The sequence below is a fragment of the Ctenopharyngodon idella genome, chromosome 14 (assembly GCF_019924925.1).
Source record: "Ctenopharyngodon idella isolate HZGC_01 chromosome 14, HZGC01, whole genome shotgun sequence".
Lineage (NCBI taxonomy): Eukaryota > Metazoa > Chordata > Actinopteri > Cypriniformes > Xenocyprididae > Ctenopharyngodon > Ctenopharyngodon idella.
In genome coordinates this window covers 18145394-18164334 of record NC_067233.1, presented here as the reverse complement: position 1 = coordinate 18164334, position 18941 = coordinate 18145394, and the positions used below count along the sequence as shown (strand labels likewise).

Here is an 18941-nt window from a genome sequence, read left to right as displayed (position 1 = left end):
ATAAAATATAAAAATAATATTTTAATAAATTATATTTTATAATTTATTATTTTAAAGATAAAATGAAGAATAAAAAAGTATATATTTTTTAACATAATTATTCATATAATTAATGCAATTATTATAATATGTACATATTATATATCTTCATTAATTTTATAAAAATAATTACATAATTATTTATAACCAATGCATATTATAATAATATTAAAATTATTACAATAACAATACAAATACTATAATACATAATTAAAATATTTATTAATTAAACTTTAATTTTTAATAATTTAATTATTATTTTTTTATGCTTTTAGCTCTGCTAAGGAATTTATTGCAAGTTACTAGAGTAAAGCAGTCTAACATAACAGGGTTATACCTGTCTGTGTTATAGATTGTGCAGATGAATAATTATTTTGGGCTGGGAATTGATGCTGAACTGAGTCTGGACTTTCATCACGCACGTGAGGAGGACCCAGATAAGTTTAATAGCAGGTGAGTTTTGTTCTTTCACCTCTAAAGGGTGGCCATGTAGCTCACAGTTAAGGTGAGGGAGATCTGTGTGCATTGCTATTTTTGTCATTGTTCTTGCAGGTTCCACAATAAAGGTGTGTACGTGAAGGTGGGCCTGCAGAAGTTGAGTCACACACGAAACCTTCATAAAGACATCAGACTACAAGTGGACAAACAGGATGTGGAACTGCCCAGTATAGAGGGACTGATATTCCTCAACATTCCCAGGTAAACACATGTCAGTCTCACACAGTCAAAGTAAAGACACTTCCATTGTGACGATTCCACACATGGGAGTTTGTTATAGAAGATTAAAGCTGCTCTGTGTGTGTGTGTGTGTGTGTGTGTGTGTGTGTGTGTGTGTGTGTGTGTGTGTGTGTGTGTGTGTGTGTGTGTGTGTGTGTGTGTGTGTGTGTGTGTGTCTAGCTGGGGTTCTGGTGCTGACCTGTGGGGTTCAGACAGTGACTCTCGGTTTGGGAGGCCCAGAATAGATGATGGGATGCTGGAGGTTGTGGGAGTTACTGGTGTGGTGCACATGGTGAGTTTTTTTTTTTTTTTTTTTTTTTTTTTTTTTTTTGTGTGTGTTTTGCTGAATTTTTGCCATTTTGTCATTATGCCAGTCTTCAGTGTCACATGATCCTTCAGAAATCATTCTAATGTGCTGATTTGATGCTCAAGAAACATTTCTTATCAATATCAATGTTGAAAATAGTTGCTGCTCAATATTTTTGTGGAAACCGTGATACTTTTTTTCAGTTCAAAAGAACAGCTTTTATTTATAATCGAACATTTTTTGTAACATTATAAATGTCTTTACTGTCACTTTTGATCAATTTAATCCTTGCTGAATAAAAGTATTAATTTCTTTAAATAAAATCCTACTGATCCCAAACGGTAGTGTATGCCAAAACCTGTTTCTATGTTTTATAATCATCTTCTATGTTCTATGTTTAGTTTACTGTATATTGTTTATAAAACATAATTTCATTTGAAATTATTCATTGAATAATCATTTTTCTCTAATTCATGGTGTAGATTTGATATGTGTCGTATTCTGTTTTTACATTGTTTAATGAATTCTTAATTTTTTTTTTTTTTTTTTTCAGGGTCAGGTTCAAAGTGGGCTGCGCTCTGGGATTCGTATCGCTCAGGGCAGCTATATTCGCATCACTGTGACCAAACCCATTCCAGTGCAGGTGGATGGGGAACCCTGGATACAATCACCCGGACAGATCATCATCTCAGCCGCGGGACCAAAGGTACTTCTATGTATTTTTTAATGCATTCATATTTCCTAAATTGCTTAGCCAACTCCATGGTAGAGGCTATTTGATATATATACACTGCCATTCAAAAGTTTGGGATCGGTAAGATTTTTCTAATGTTTTTGAAATAAATCTCTTCTGCTCACCCAGGCTGCATTTATTTAATCAAAAATACGGTATAGTATTACAATTTAAAATAAGTGTTTTTTGTTTGAATATATTTTTAAATGTTTATTCCTGTGATAGTAAAGCAGAATTTTCAGCATAATTACTCCAGTCCTCAGTGTCACATGATCCTTCAGAAATCATTCTAATATGCTGATTTGATGCTCAAGAAACATTTCTGATTATTATCAATGTTGAAAACCACTGTGTACATTTTTTTTTTTTCAGGATTCTGTGAATAGAAAGTTCAAAAGAACAGCATTTATCTAAAATAGAAAGCTTTTATAACACTATCATTAAAAGTTTGGGGTCAGAAAGATTTTTTTCTTTTTCTTTTTTGAAGAAATTAACTTTTATTCAGCAAGATTGCATTAAATTGATCTAAAGTGACAGTAAAGACATTTATGTTACAAAATAATTTCTATTTCAAATAAATGCTTTTGAACTTTCTATTCATCAAAGAATCCTGAAAAACAAAACTGTTTTCAACACTGATGAAAATCAGAAATGTTTCTTGAGCAGCAAATCAGCATATTAAAAATTATTTCTGAAGAATCTTGTGACTGAAGACTGGAGTAATGATGATGAAAATTCAGCTTTGCATTACAGGAATAAAGTACATAATAATATTTCACAAATATAATAATAATAATAATAATAATAATAATAATATTTTCACAAATGCAACCTTAGTGAGCAGAAGAGACTTCTTTAAAAACATTAAAAAATATTACTGATCCCAAACTTTTGAATGGCAGTGTATTAAGAAGGTCACTAAGTAAGCATTGACCTCATTAATATTCAATATAAGAAATAGGCCTTCAAAACCATATGATTTACACAATTAATTGGGTGAGTGCAAAAATGAAGAATAGAAGGTAGAAGAATGCAGACATGCCAGAACCGTTAATGGAACCAAAGGACATTCCGTTCAAGTATTCAATTTTCTCATCACCTGTTAGCAGTGTTGCCAATTGCTTTCAGTTAGCTAAAACTGGTCGCTAAATGTTGCTAGATAACGTCATACTGGCGAGTCCACTGATCTATAATTAACATAAATATAGATCAGTGGGCGAGTCATGGAATCTAGATAAGTTTTGTCCAAGAAGTTGCTAGATTTGTCGCTAGGCTTTTGAAAAAGTCTCAAAAGGGGCGGGGAAGTCGTTAAATCTAGCGACAAAATCGCTAAATTGGCAGCACTGTCTGTTAGCCTTCAGTTCAAGTTCTGTGTATTTAAAATGACTTTGTTTTCTGTTCTAGGTGTGCATGTTAAGAAAGTCCAAAACCAAGCAGAAGAAACAATCCGGCAGTTTGAAGGAAGGCCGTTCCGACAGTCCAGCTCCCAGTGATGGTGGGCAGTGACAAACCGCACAAACACTTCATTGACAGCCCTTTACTGTCGCCTTGACAACTTTTCTTTGAGTCTTTCCTCTGTCCTTTGTTTCACTTTGGGTGGGTTTCAACATTGACTTTAGCTGAACTAGAATGTATTACACAGACATCTCTAACATCTCATAGTCTGTAGTGTTCAAACGCCCCATCAGATGATAGCACTGCAGTCTGTTTCTCAGGACTTTAGCTGCCCTCAGCCTGTTTCTGGCCTGTTTTTGCCTTAGATTCATACTGGTGTAGATATTTTTGTTGGTTTTATTTCGATTGCCAATCTGCATCTTCTTTTAAAAAGGGAATATTGTCTTAAAGTAGTCCATCACTGAAATGCTATGGCACATTTGAGCGAGCAACCAGTATTTATGCACATTGTGCGCATCACAAATGCCAAAAACTACCGTTTCCTGAACATCGCCAAGTTAAGTCTATCACTTAATACTCGCATCTTGCTTATGATGGCAGCCTTTTTGGTTTATGGTAAAAACTGTGACTCACCGACCTTCATCTGGTCATTTTTCGTTTCTATGATGATTATCGTAAATGTCTTACTTGAAGTTTATTTGCAATAGCAGCCCCTAGTAGCTTTCTACAAGTATCTGAACCAAAACAATGCAGTATATATGTACAAACAACTCTAGTTCTTGTTCATTAATAGCACATTTGAATGTGTAAATGTGGAGAGATAATCGTCTTTGTATATCAATTTTCTAGCTTTCTTAGCTGTGAGACCGTAGGCGCAATCGTGCCTCACCAAAACGTGAGTAAACAATCTGGTGTCATCACAGCCGTTTTGTAAAAGAGGAATGAATATCAATAGATTTTCGAACAGGAGCGGTACCGAAAATACTGTGAAATCGTTTAAAAGAGTCGTGGATTTTACGAAGGATGAATGTTTGTAAATTCCCTGCGATGTTTGTAGACACTTTTAGTGTTAATAGTAATATAATGCTGTACGATACTTGATAAAACATTCCACGCAAGATCACGTAGCATTTTCGGTATTTATAGTGTAACTGGTCATATGAACCTTTAAGCCAAGCGTAGCTTCATCATGTTCTGGTGAAAGCATTGATTTGTAAGTAAATTAATATGTTACTGTTATCTGACATAGTAGACAGTCGTGTAAAGCTACTCGTCCTGTTGTAAAACTAAAGCTAGAGGCGAGCGCAGTGCTGTAATATATATTTGCTAGTAAGTAAGTGGCGTTTATATGTTGTTTCTGTACAGTGACTGGTCAGCCCTCCTCCTCCAGTGGTATGGATTCATGAGGCTGGCCTTAGATTTTGTATGTATGATCAATTAGACGCTCCACTTCCCATCAGGCATGCATTATTGCCAGGCTGTTGCAGGGCGCAGCCTCAGCCACCTACGGGGGGCAACTGTCTTACCTCATCTACCTCGTCTCACCGGCACACATCACTCCGAGAATCAAGTTCCGCCAAGCTCTTCCAAAGACTTGCGCCTGCTTTTCTTCCTGCACTTCATGGATCATGTCTGGGAATGATGACGAATATGAAAATCTGACCAAGTGCATTTGATCTTATATAGTATGACCAATGGTTTAGGTCGCATTGTCATTTTTCTTCAGAATATGCTATCTTATCTCGCCAATTCGCCCTCTCTCGTGTCGTTCATTTGCCAGAAGTGTGTACAGTGGTGATTTCTGCATTAGTTGTGCCTGTTGCCATGACAACCCTCGGGTTAACGTGCTGTTCTGTGGTGTGGTTTGGCCCGAGCTCTGCGTATAGTGCCTCATATAAGTGCTTCAAGAACTTCTGCAGTTTTGCCGTACGTGTGCGTTTAACTCCATGCCGTTCTGCTGGTTCAGTGACTATGAAGTAGAACCGTGCTATTCTAGGTCCTTTAGAGCTGATGTGCCTCCTAATAGGGTAAATCTCACGAAAATGAGTCACATATTAGCCCAAAAATCAAATTACCACAAAAAAAGTCAAAATTCTTTGCATTTTGACTTTTTTTTTTCCATGACAATTAAGGATATTTTTTTACCCCAACTCTCCAATGCATTTGGAATTGTTTTTTTTTCTTTTTCTTTTGTAATACGCATAATTCCCACTGGTTATTGTCATTAGATTCTCCTTAGTGTAGATGCTTTTTTTTTTTTTTTATGATTTTGAAAAACTTACAGTTGGAATTTTTATTTATTTGTGTTAATTAAAGGCAGTACAACAATGACTACAGTTGTGTATAAATACTTGACAGTATCATGAAAATAACATCAAAATATCTTTAAGCATTTCTTTTGATTTTGGGATGAAATATGACCTGGACATGATCTTGACAGGTTTCGTGAGATTCACCCAATAACTTTGTTTGGTCAAAACTGTTTAAAGTTATTTTACCTCCTTGCGTTATTAAAGTTTTATTCTTACTTCTTGTAAAGTGGGTTAGAATTAATGTTCTGAGATCTATATAGATGTATATTTTTGGAGATAAAATGTTTTTAATTTGGTCTGTAAAGATATTGCACTGATTGTACTGTTTTAAAGATGTTTTTAAGTGTACATTGTGTTTAATGAATATCAAATAACTAAATGTATAGATATATCAAAAAGGTGTATAACAGATGGATGTGTCCAATGACAAAAAAGACATAAATTTGGACTTTTTAATACAGTTCTGTTCTGTGTTTTTATTTTGCATGATATTAGAAGTTCCTATTTTACAAAGTAACAAACTTGATCATTCAGTTAGCACCAAATGCACCAAAATATACATGATTAGTAGGTCAGTACAGTTTATTTACAACAGTATAAAATGGCTAGAATTGTACATTTTGAGAATTATCAGCTTATACAAATCATCAAATTACTTAACACCTAATGATTTTCAAGTTTCCTCAGTATAAATGATTTTAAAAATAGTTTGAAGTAGTTTTTTCTCAAATAAATAGCTTAAATGAGAGTATCATCTGGAATGGGAAGTGCACAGGAAAGGCACAGAATGAAAGGGCAGTATGTACCAAGGGCTCAGCCCAGGCTAATGTTCCCACCATACAATGTGATGAGAAGAATCAAGGTAAATCCTGTCAGAATTCCAGCATTTTGGATTGTGAAAAAAATGATATCGGCCTTCGTGCTCTGCACTTGTTCACTGGCAATCATGTTCATTTCAGGCAACTAGGTGAGAGAGAGAAAGAGGATTCAGTATTTGCTCTGCTAAAACAGATTTATGTTGGAAGTGGAGCCAAATCATTTTTTTTTTTCCTCAAAAAGATTTTACCCCTAAATAAATGAATACTTATAGGTTTAAAATCAAGTATGCTCACAAAAGAGGAAGTCAACAGTCATATGAGTAGCCTAATAAAAGCTGTGTAATTTTACATGGAGCGGCTCACGTCATGGAGGCTGCCATTTTGAGACATGACCAATCTGACACGGCTCACTTTTATCTTTGTTAACACCCCTATTATTGGTCACAGAATGTATTATCTGTGTCAGACTGTGAACAGTGCGTTTCTACAATGCATCTGTAAACCAAAAACTACTTTTTTATGCTGCCTCCACACCTGTAGGTGTCAGTATAATTCCAAAAACGATTTGTCAGGATGTTTGTAAAAACACTGTGAATTTTTTTTTTTTTTTTTTTTTTTTTAAAAAGCAGTCACTTACGCTCTCCAAGGTTGCATTTATTTGATGAAAACTACAGTAAAAACTGTAATATTGTAAAATATTATTGGCAAAGCTGAATTTTCAGCATCATTACTCCAGTCTCTTAGTGTCACATGATCCTTCAGAAATCATTCTAATATGATGATTTGGTGCTCAAGAAACATTTATTATTATTAATATCAATGTTGAAAACAGTTTTGCTGCTTAATATTTTTGTTAAAACAGTGTTGCATTTTCAGGATTATTTGATGAACAATTCAAAGTAATGGCAATTGTTTTACTGCAAAAATGTTCTTCTTACTCAGTATTTTTTGTCTTGTTTTCCAGTACAAATTATTTATTAAATGTATTATTTATTAAATTTTTAAATCAAGATACATTTAATTTACTATTAAGTCTTGTTTTCTGAAATAAGTATCAAAATTAAGTGAGTTTTGCTTAAAACAAGAAATAATATCTGCCAATAAGGTAAGAAAAATGTTTTCTCTTTGAATTGTTTATTTTTCCGATCCCATTGGCTGATTTTTTTTTTTTTCCAAGCATGAACTTACTTCATTTTTATTTTATTTTTTTATAGAAAACAAAACTTATATTTTCTGTGACTTTTGAATTAATGCATCCTTGCTAATTTTTTTTTTTTTTTCTTCTTAAAAATAAAAAAATCTTACTGACCCCAAACTTTTGAACAGTAGTATATATTTTCATGCACTAAGACAGAATAAAATGTGAAATGTTATATGCTGTACAGGTGCTGGTCATATAATTAGAATATCATCAAAAAGTTTATTTATTTCACTAATTCCATTCAAAAAGTGAAACTTGTATATTATATTCATTCATTACACACAGACTGATATATTTCAAATATTTATTTCTTTTAATTTTGATGATTATAACTGACAACTAAGGAAAATCCCAAATTCAGTATCTCAGAAAATTAGAATATTACTTAAGACCAATAAAAAGAAAGGATTTTTAGAAATCTTGGCCAACTGAAAAGTATGAACATGAAAAGTATGAGCATGTACAGCACTCAATACTTAGTTGGGGCTCCTTTTGCCTGAATTACTGCAGCAATGCGGCGTGGCATGGAGTCGATCAGTCTGTGGCACTGCTCAGGTGTTATAAGAGCCCAGGTTGCTCTGATAGTGGCCTTCAGCTCTTCTGCATTGTTGGGTCTGGCATATCGCATCTTCCTCTTCACAATACCCCATAGATTTTCTATGGGGTTAAGGTCAGGCGAGTTTGCTGGCCAATTAAGAACAGGGATACCATGGTCCTTAAACCAGGTACTGGTAGCTTTGGCACTGTGTGCAGGTGCCAAGTCCTGTTGGAAAATTAAATCTGCATCTCCATAAAGTTGGTCAGCAGCAGGAAGCATGAAGGGCTCTAAAACTTCCTGGTATACGGCTGCGTTGACCTTGGACCTCAGAAAACACAGTGGACCAACACCAGCAGATGACATGGCACCCCAAACCATCACTGACTGTGGAAACTTTACACTGGACCTCAAGCAACGTGGATTGTGTGCCTCTCCTCTCTTCCTCCAGACTCTGGGACCCTGATTTCCAAAGGAAATGCAAAATTTACTTTCATCAGAGAACATAACTTTGGACCACTTAGCAGCAGTCCAGTCCTTTTTGTCTTTAGCCCAGGCGAGACGCTTCTGATGCTGTCTATTGTTCAAGAGTGGCTTGACACAAGGAATGCGACAGCTGAAACCCATGTCTTGCATACGTCTGTGCGTAGTGGTTCTTGAAGCACTGACTCCAGCTGCAGTCCACTCTTTGTGAATCTCCCCCACATTTTTGAATAGGTTTTGTTTCAGAATCCTCTCCAGGGTGCGGTTATCCCTATTGCTTGTACACTTTTTTCTACCACATCTTTTCCTTCCCTTCGCCTCTCTATTAATGTGCTTGGACACAGAGCTCTGTGAACAGCCAGCCTCTTTTGCAATGACCTTTTGTGTCTTGCCCTCCTTGTGCAAGGTGTCAATGGTCGTCTTTTGGACAACTGTCAAGTCAGCAGTCTTCCCCATGATTCTGTAGCCTACAGAACTAGACTGAGAGACCATCTAAAGGCCTTTGCAGGTGTTTTGAGTTAATTAGCTGATTAGAGTGTGGCACCAGGTGTCTTCAATATTGAACCTTTTCACAATATTCTAATTTTCTGAGATAGTGAATTTGGGATTTTCCTTAGTTGTCAGTTATAATCATCAAAATTAAAAGAAATAAACATTGAAACATTGAAATATTGAAATATATCAGTCTGTGTGTAATGAATGAATATAATATACAAGTTTCACTTTTTGAATGGAATTAGTGAAATAAATCAACTTTTTGATGATATTCTAATTATATGACCAGCATCTGTATTTCCTAACCCATACTGCTCTTACCATATCAGCCAAGGATATGTAAAGGAACATGCCACCAGCAAAGGCAAAGATGATGTTGGGGGCAAAAGCGTTGCCCAACAAGATGCCCAGGACTAGGCCCACATAGCAGGACATCGCAGACAGCAGGTTGAAGAAGACAGCCTGTGGAATGCTCAACCCTGCATTCAGCAAGATAATGAAGTCGCCTACAGGGGGAGACAGAGTGCAAATGTGCCTTGCATGTTTTTTCCATAAAGTTTTAGTGAAGGTCAACATTCAAAGGGTAGTAGTCATAGAGGTGGTGTGGCGTAGGGGTTAAAGGTCAGAGCTGACAACTGAAAGGTTTTCCAGGTGGATAAAATTGTTGTTAAATCCCTGCAATTCTCTTACCCAGCTCGTGAGGGAACTCCTCACAGACGATAGCGATAGAGGTGCTAAAGCCATTGAGAATAGACACTGTGAACGAGGCGCCGATGGCCAGTCCGTCAATGAAGTTGTGTAGAGCATCGCTCAGGGAAATCATCCATGCCACTGTCTTCACGCTGGACAGCCGTCTTCCTCTGAGCCATCTGCAAGACCCCTGCAACCACATTCACATCTAAATTAAAACCTAATTTTCTTCTCTAACGACATTGCTGTACCCTCTTGAGCTTCAACTCTGGGTTCATATTTCAAATATTATTTACTTTTAGCCCCGAGGTCTAACTTTTTGTATTGTTACAGGGTCGAGATGACGATCCCGAATGCATGGTGCTCGTGATTTAGGGTCAAAGGTCAGAAGGCAATCTTGTTTCTGCTGGCAGCTGTGACAGATGAAAGCAAACACAGCTGTGTGTGTCTCTATGGCTGGACTGTAAGTTGCACTGACCTGTACACTATGTACTACTTAATTCTGTAGTAAAAAAAAATGCTTTTTAAAACTCAAAACAGTTGAATCAAAAACACTGCGGGTTTGAGGAAGGGTTTTTGTAGAGCTACATGCTACTGAGACTTTAGCAGCAGATTGAAGGCATTCAAATAACTGTATTTTATCCCGCTGAAGGACAACTGTTATCACATGACCCAGGAATCTGGTTTAACCATTGACTACAGTTTGATGTTACACTTAATAACGTAATAGCCTTGTTGTCGACAAATAATTAGCATTTATCTTTATTTGATAATTGCAGACACTTTTGTGTAATCATAAATTGCTCACTGCTGCAATAATCAAACAGTCTTTATAGATGACTTGTAATTAGAGGTGTTTGTTAAGCCAAGCGTCACTCATATAATTGGTCATATGGGGTTACAGATTTGAACAAAGCCGTAACATCAGTATTAAACTTTGGTGCATAACTTGTCCTGCACTGCTTGTGCTTCAGACATGAATGTTACCTCAAATCATACGGCTTGCTGTGGAGACTGTTGCACAAAAGTGAGCACAAAATCCCACAGACTTACATCGAAGGAGGGTCTCCTGAGCCATTTATAGAGGAGGTGGGCTCTTTAAAGGTTTAGTTCACCCAAAAATGAAAATTCTGTCATTAATTACTCACCCACATCTGTAAGACCTTTGTTCACCTTCGGAACACAAATTAAGATATTTTTGATGAAATCCGAGAGGTATATGACTCATCCATAGACAGCAATATAATCAACACTTTCAAGGTCCAGAAAGGTACTAAAGAAAGACATTGTTAAAACAGCGATGAGAAACATTTTGTGCGCTAAAACAAAACAGAAATACCAAATTTATTCTACAATATCTTCTCTTCTGTGTCATTCTCATATGCTCAGCGCTTCCAGGTTCTACGTCAGAACGCCGACTCATTATTGGCCGGCTCCTGCGTCAGCATCACACGCATACATCGCTCTGCTCACGTTACAGCTTTGGCCAATACTGAGCCGGCATTCGGACATAAACACAGAAGCCTTCACTGTGCTTACTGTGTCACCTGCGTAAGGATAATGACAGGGAAGAGAAGAGATTGTTGAATAAAGTCGTTATTTTTGTTTTGTTTTTGTGCACAAAAAGTGTTCTCAACGCTTCATAAAATTAAGGTTGAACCACTGCAGTCACGTCAACTGTTTTAACAATGTCTTTAGTACCTTTCTGGACCTTGAAAGTGTTGATTATATTGCTGTCTATGGACGAATCATATACCTCTAGGATTTTATAAAAAATATCTTAATTTGTGTTCTGAAGATGAACGGGTGTGGAACGACATGAGGGTAAGTAATTAATGACTGAATTTTCATTTTTGGGTGAACTAACCCTTTAAGATTATGCAACGCATAGCAATGTGCTGACAAATACTCTGAACACCTTAGCAACCGCAAAGCAACACTTTGGCATCCTGTTTTTGCATGGACAAGCACAAGAAAATGTAAAAATGTAGTTTCTTTAACTAGTTTTAATCTCATTTCACATAGGAATGGCTGGCCTATTTATATCATATATTTTTATTTCTGTCATGCACTACTATTCAATAGTTTGGGGTTGGCTGCATTTTTTGATAAAAAATACAGTAAAAACAGTAAAATTGTGAAATATTACAATTTCAAAGAATCTTAATATATTTTTAAAATATTGTGATGCAAAGCTGAATTTTCAGCATCATTACTCCAGTCTTAAGTGTCACATGATCTTTTAGAAATCATTCTAATATGATGATTCAGTGCTATTAAAACAGTTTGAAAACAGTTACATTTAAAACATTTTTTCAAACCATGGTAGATTTTTTTTTTTTTTTTTTAGGATTCTTTGATGAATAAATATTTCAAAGAACAGCAATGATTTGAAATAGAAATCTTTTTATAACATTATAAATGTCTTTACAGTCAATTTTAATCAATTTAATGCATTCTCGCTGAATAAAAGTATTAATTTCTTTCAAAATAAAAAAAAGGTTACCCTTTATATTCATGGTCCCCTATGGACATTCTGTTGACTATAAGTAACGCTGCACCTACATGTCAACTAACTCTCATTAGAATATTAGTAGACTGTCTGCTTAATATCTGCTAACACTTTATTTTGATGCTCTGCCAACAGACATTCTACTGACTTTAACTTTGCAAGTACATGTCAACTTATTCTCCCAACCCTAACCCCTTATTCTACTATCCCTATCCCTATCCCTATCCCTAACAGTCTACTAATACTCAACTAATACTCTAATGAGAGTTAGTTGATATGTAGGTACAACGTTACTTATAGTCAACAGAATATCTATAGGACCATCAAAAAAAATGCTCCTGCCTTCCAAACTTTTGAATGGTAGTGTATATATTATATCCTTTTTATATTATACCTATTATTTACTTTGATCAGTAAGCAACCATCTAGAACACCCTAGTAACCACAAAGCAACGTCCTGGCATCCCATTAGCGAGTTTTTGCTATAGTACATTTACATTTACTTCTTTTCATGTGGGAATGAATCAGTATTGTTGTTGTTTTTTTGTTTTGTTTTTTTTCCAAACCTTTGGCTATTTTTATACCGTTTATGTAACTTAGGGCTATATTTAGACCATTCGCATATCTCTTGGGACTATTTTTAGTTTTTGTGAGATCTGACCAGTTGTACCTGTTCCACTGGGGGGTCAGAGGTTATGCTGGCTTTGTCGCTGCTGGCAAAGTTGAAGTCAGAGTTCGCCGTAATGACGACGCCATTCTGTTGGACGCTCTCTGAGGGAAGGAAGTGACTGTGTCCGTGGCCGTGCTGAGGTATGGAAGTGGAGAGGATTTAAATTAATCGTATGATTACCGTATATGATTTCAAAGAACATACATGCTAATATAAAACATTGACCATCAATGAAGCTCTGCCACTCTTCAATTTTTTTGCAGTTAATTGCAATTATATGATATGCATATTAAGTATGAGATAATCTAGGCAACAGATCATTATGACAAAATAAACTTTATATCACCCTGAAGGAGTTGATTCAGCGATGACCAGCTGACTGTACCCTATCCTGCTCATAATGCAACTACTGTATTTGTAAAAAAAAAAAAAAAAATATGATATATTGATTTGAGTTTAATTATTTTTATTATGTAATGTAATGTGATATGTTATAATGCAATGCAGCAGAATGCTTTGAGCTTTGAGACTGACCAATCAGAAGCAAGTATTCCAGAGAGACTTGTAATTATGTGTTTTACTGTTTGTGTGTTTTTTCATTAGTTTGAATAGTATAAAGAATTCAAAATGAATGAAAATGAACCAATCGAGTTCTGTTGAGTCTTCATAATACTGAGATGAACCCACCTCACGGTCTGGTCTGAGGACCATCCTAAGGATTTTTTCGGTAAAGTACAGCGCATAGAATCCACCAAAGATCCCAACAGCTTGGAAAACATAACCGTCTGCTTTCGGGTCAAACCCAAAGGCCTGTTCAGTTAGAGGAATTAATCATGTAATCATGAGTCTTTGAACAAGTTAAGCCAGATATCCTTGCACATTATTAGTTCAAAGTTAAAATGCAAACCCAAAATAAATATTACAACATGTAATCGGTGCAAAACAAATATTACATGTCATGCAACAATCATGCATCACATAGGAAGAAACATCTGCACTCTTCAGGAAAATAAAAATGTCTGGAATCAATGAGTCCAGTTCAAAGAGCATTTTGCATTTTATTATTTTGTAATCACTACAGGCTAAGCATAAATAATCTGCATCAGTATAATTGTGCTGATAAGATGGCACTTAAAAGATGTGAAATAATAGCATGTCAGTTCGAGGTTTGATTTCAGGGCTTCTATGAAGCAAGAATGAACTAGTGTAGGTTAGTGGGTTCATAATCCTGCCATACCACCAATCTGACCTTCAACAACCTCCTAGAGGACTGTCCTAAACTGTCCTAAATGACATGAAGAAAGCTTCCAATGTAAATTAAATAAACTGAAAAATGGAAAAGCATTTCACCTCGGGTATAAGTTGGAGAGCAGCATTGGAGAAGAGCGTCCCAACAGCCAGACCAATGAAGTAGGTGAGCACTTTGGGGAAGTAGGGCTTTTTAGTGACGGGAACGAGAGTCAGACCCAGCAGTGAGGCCAGATTAATGATGGTAACAGCCAAGAAGCCATATCCCCAGACTTTATGCAGAAGGAAAGGTGAAAGGTCAAACATTTAAAGTTATACAGAAGGGTAAATCATATTTCACCCCAAAATAAAAAAAAGAACATAATGTTTGCATAAAGAAACATTTTTGCTTTGTGACATTATTTTTAAGACAGTTAAACAATTGTCTGTAATTGCCATTATCCTCAATGGTGAGTTTCATTACTGTAATATAGTGAGTGCATTTTTAGTGTATTACAGTATATAAAAAGCAGTATAAAATGTACATTGTCATGGTTATGTTCTATGTGTGGACTCTTTATGTTGTTTTTCCCTTGGTTCCCATGTTTCCTTCCTGTGTTTAGTTCCTGTTCCCTTTGTTACCATTGCTAGATGATTTCTATGGTTACTCATTGGTTAATTGATTATGTTCACCTGAATCTTGTTTGGTTCCTCATTTAGCCATGCATTTAAGCCATCAGGGCACATTTAAATGACAGCGATGTACTGAAAATGGAAAAAAATTCCTTTGCGTTTTTCGTGTACAGACGACAGCATTGTCAAAACGATCCTCGTTCACACGGATCCGCGAAAACAATTAAAAATTCTGTATTATGCTGCCAGGCCAGTAGTTGCCGATGTTAGTTCACCCAAAAATGAAAATAATGTCATTTATTACTCACCCTCATGCCGTTCCACACCCGTAAGACCTTCATCTACTTCGGAACACAAATTGAGATATTTTTGTTGAAATCCAATGGCTCCGTGAGGCCTACATAGGGAGCAATGACATTTCCTCTCTCAAGATCCATAAAGGTACTAAAAACATACTTAAATCAGTTCATGTGAGTACAGTGGTTCAATATTAATGTGATAAAGCGACGAGAATATTTTTGGTGCGCCAAAAAAAACAAAATAACAACTTACATAGTGATGGCAGATTTCAAAACACTGCTTCAGGAAGCTTCGGAGCATAATGAATCAGCGTATCGAATCATGATTCAGATCGCGTGTCAAACCGCCAAACTGCTGAAATCACATAACTTTGGCGCTCCGAACCACTGATTCGACACGCTGATTCATTATGCTCCGAAGCTTCCTGAAGCAGTGTTTTGAAATCGGCCATCACTATATAAGTCGTTATTTTGTTTTTTTTGGCTCACCAAAAATATTCTCGTTGCTTTATAATATTAATATTGAACCACTGTACTCACATGAACTGATTTAAATATGTTTTTAGTACCTTTATGGATCTTGAGAGAGGAAATGTCATTGCTCCCTATGTAGGCCTCACGGAGCCATCGGATTTCAACAAAAATATCTTAATTTGCGTTCCGAAGATTACCAAAGGTCTTACGGGTGTGGAACTGCATGAGGGTGAGTAATAAATGACAGAATTTTCATTTTTGGGTGAACTAACCCTTTAATACGCATGTGCATGACATCATCGTTTTCACAAATTTGCGTTTTTGTTGTTCACACTGAGACTATACTTTTCAAAAGTTTGTTTTCAGGCCCCCAAAATGCGGTTGTTGTGTAAATGAATGGTCAAAACGCATAAACACTTTTCCGTTTTTAGTTGAAAACGGTGTCGTGTAAGCGGCCCCTCAGTTTGGTTCTTCTCATTGTCCTGTATTATCTTCTGTTATACTGATTCTTGCCCTCAGGGGTACGTTCTTCGTACCTCACTTAATACATCTGAGATGTTTTAACAGATACCAGATCTTCTAATCATGATAACTGATTTTAATTTGGTTCTTCAAACGAATTTGCAGATTAGATTAAAATGCCTGAATTAAGTTGTCTGATATTACTACATGTTCTTGTGTTCATTGGAAAGGGCAGATATTTCGATACTCGAAACCATGATCAGCAATGCAGCGATTGGCTGGCCGCAAGACAGCAACGTTATGACATCATATAATTAAAAAAGGAAACAGCCAAGCAGGCAAAATGACATAAAATCACTAATAGATAAATTAAATTTGTAAATGTTTGTTACACGATTCCCAATTATTTCCATTTTGCACAATTTCTAGTATTTGTACAGGAATATTTTCATTGTTAAGAGTAGCTTATTGTAATTAGCAAGTCATTTAATTTTACACGTGAAGCGAATAAAGCTTCATAAGGATCAATAACATATTTCTAATGGAACAGCAGACAGCGTTTTAAAAAAAAAAGTTATCTGCATCTCCTGCACTAAATCAAGCGTCCTGTATAATAGATGTCACTGTTCAAATTAATACACGGTTCATATTAACTCTATGTAATGTGTGCAAGACTCGAATAAAATTATTAATAATTATTCCCTCACAACATTCCCTACACAACATTATAATTATTTTCAAATTTTATATATAAAATCTATCTAAAGAATTTATAAATCTTAGTTAAAATTAATTTCAACATTTACTAATATATTATTGAAATCAAAAGTTGTATCTGTTCAAATTTAATGGACCTGACTAACATGAACTAACAATGAATAGTTTGTTTTATTAACTAACATTAACAAAGAATATTAAATACTGTAACAAGTGTATTGTTTATTATTAGTTAATGTGTTAACTAATGGGACCTTATTGAAAAGTGTTACCAATTCTTTTTTTTCTGTCTTCTGAAATTAAATAAAGAAAATTGTTCTTTTTTTATTTTTTAGGCAATTACACCCAATTGTCTGTTAACTGACATCATTCTCAACAGGGATTTTCTTTACTGTTATACAGTACATTTTTAATCTAATATAGTAAGATCTATTATTATGCAGTGTTTTAATTAAATATCATGAGAACAATATATATATATATATATATATATATATATATATATATAAAAAAGTACTAATACAAATTAAATACTACTTTAAATAATACACATTTTCCCAAAGATTGTTTTGCATTAAGTTAGAGAGAATTGAGAGGAAAAAATACTTTAACTGACATGACTATAATTTAATATAAAGTGTAAAGCTTTATTTCACTTGGCACTTGGCATCATTCTCTGTATTTGGTATATACAAAATCTACAATATGCTGGTTTACATCAGGAGAAAGGTCTTTGACAACTAAAGAGGATCAGATATGACGAATTCAGCTTTTTAAAGAAGACTCACCACGAAGTTCTCTGGGGTCAGTGAGGACCGGGGGTTCTTTTGAACAGGGTGGCAGCACTGCTTGGTTGAGCAGAGCCGGGCAGACAGTGACCAGATGTTCCTCTGTTAGATGAGAGAGGTTCTGAAGCCCATAATGCACCAGAATATCTTCTCCGGACACACACTGATAAACAGGGTCACAAGTCAGTTAAATAAGCCTATAAAGTCCTATTAAACAGTATGAGTATCAGTGTTTCACTTGTTTTTCTGTATTGATGCTCTCAAATATGTCACATAACCAATTGCCTGAAAATAAAATGTCAAATGTTCTTTACAAGTTTAGTAAATAGCGTTTAGTAGTCCTAACTAAAGTCAAAGTAACCATATTACCTGAGCATGCAGAGGAATGTTCGGATCCAAAGGCTTGTCTTGCACAATTGTCTCCAATAAACTGTTAATGCCATTGAGATCCAGTGAACCGTTTTCTCCGTAAACAGCTACAATATCCTTCACGAAAACCTGCTGCAGAGAGTTGGCTCTTAATCCTGAGATTACAGTTATTAGAAAGCCTATGAACACAAAAGTAAAAGCTTTGGGAATGCCTGCCATGCTTGCAGACCACAAGTTTCAGTCTGAAGCGACCCGAATGAAGCAACAGCAGCGAGAGTTTTAAATGTCCCGTCTGGAGATTATCCTGAGAGCTGCGCGCGACTCCAGAGGACTGAATCTAAAGATCAACGAAGAAAGTTGCATCTTAAGAATAAAGATAAGAACTATGAAAAGGGTTAATTATTTCTTCCCCCAATAGTATCCTCGGTGACCTGACCTATATGTCGCGCCTCCATTTGGCACTCAGCCCACCATGATAAATTCCGCTTGCTTCACCCCCAAATAAACTAGTTCTCAAGCCAGTAGCCAGTAGTGTTCAAAACAGCTTGACTGTAATCAAGCAGAAGTGGCTCCAACAAAACAATCCAGTGCGTTGGAATACAAATTAATTTAGCCTACACTTAATTCACTTTTGCAAGTTAGATAGACACTGGTATACAGGTAAAATTACAAAATAGATATAGTGAACAGCATACGAATGGAAACGCCGTGCTAAATTCATCACAAAAAAACATTTTGCATAATTTATTGTTTGTGGGCGGGGCCTGGGCGGGACGTGGGCGGAGCATGTATAAATTATAACGCTGTTCGTGCATTTATTTAATTCAGTTTCAATTACAATAAACGGAAATATATTTACATTATTAATTAGCCGATAGTAACACTTTTATAGCCTACTTGAAATCTTGAAAAAAAGAGAAAGAAACTAGGCTATTAACATCTGCCCATTCTGTCAAATTTAGCCGTTCAACACTGAAAAGTCAAAATATATGTTATTAAGGAGACACAATAAAAAAGTTATTTACTTTTTAAAGCATTTTTCTTAAAAATCATCTTATTAGGGGA

General features: G+C 35.6%; 2 protein-coding genes across 3 annotated transcripts in view; one reads left to right on the top strand and one right to left on the bottom strand.

Annotated features, from left to right (window-relative positions):
• LOC127494186 (diacylglycerol kinase theta) overlaps positions 1-5963 on the top strand; it is a 43384-nt gene extending 37421 nt beyond the window's left edge. For both annotated transcript variants that reach the window (XM_051859890.1, XM_051859891.1), the window contains exons 19-24: positions 392-492; positions 592-738; positions 937-1048; positions 1617-1769; positions 3201-3291; positions 4557-5963. In XM_051859890.1, coding sequence (XP_051715850.1) covers positions 392-492; positions 592-738; positions 937-1048; positions 1617-1769; positions 3201-3291; positions 4557-4597 — 645 coding nt within the window. In that variant the 3' untranslated portion in view covers positions 4598-5963. The remainder of the gene's footprint in view (positions 1-391; positions 493-591; positions 739-936; positions 1049-1616; positions 1770-3200; positions 3292-4556) is intronic.
• On the bottom strand, positions 5950-18594 carry LOC127494187 (metal cation symporter ZIP8). Its single transcript, XM_051859892.1, has 9 exons — positions 18313-18594; positions 17877-18213; positions 17508-17670; positions 14258-14427; positions 13595-13717; positions 12908-13042; positions 9726-9915; positions 9357-9541; positions 5950-6466 (listed from the first exon to the last, which is right to left on the bottom strand). Exons 2-9 carry the CDS (start codon positions 18093-18095, stop codon positions 6317-6319), a joined length of 1335 nt encoding a protein of 444 aa, XP_051715852.1. The 5' UTR covers positions 18096-18213; positions 18313-18594; the 3' UTR covers positions 5950-6316.
• Positions 18595-18941: the final 347 nt, after the last annotated feature.

What these genes read in the sequence shown, in the direction of transcription:
- LOC127494187 (XM_051859892.1), bottom strand. Translation starts at nt 18,095, where the DNA reads ATGGCAGGCATTCCCAAAGCTTTTACTTTTGTGTTCATAGGCTTTCTA. An exon ending in TGACCCCAGAGAACTTCGTG is followed by an intron (nt 14,428 to 17,507) that starts GTGAGTCTTCTT and finishes TTCTGCATAAAG; the next exon opens with TCTGGGGATATGGCTTCTTG. An exon ending in CTCTCCAACTTATACCCGAG is followed by an intron (nt 13,718 to 14,257) that starts GTGAAATGCTTT and finishes CTAACTGAACAG; the next exon opens with GCCTTTGGGTTTGACCCGAA.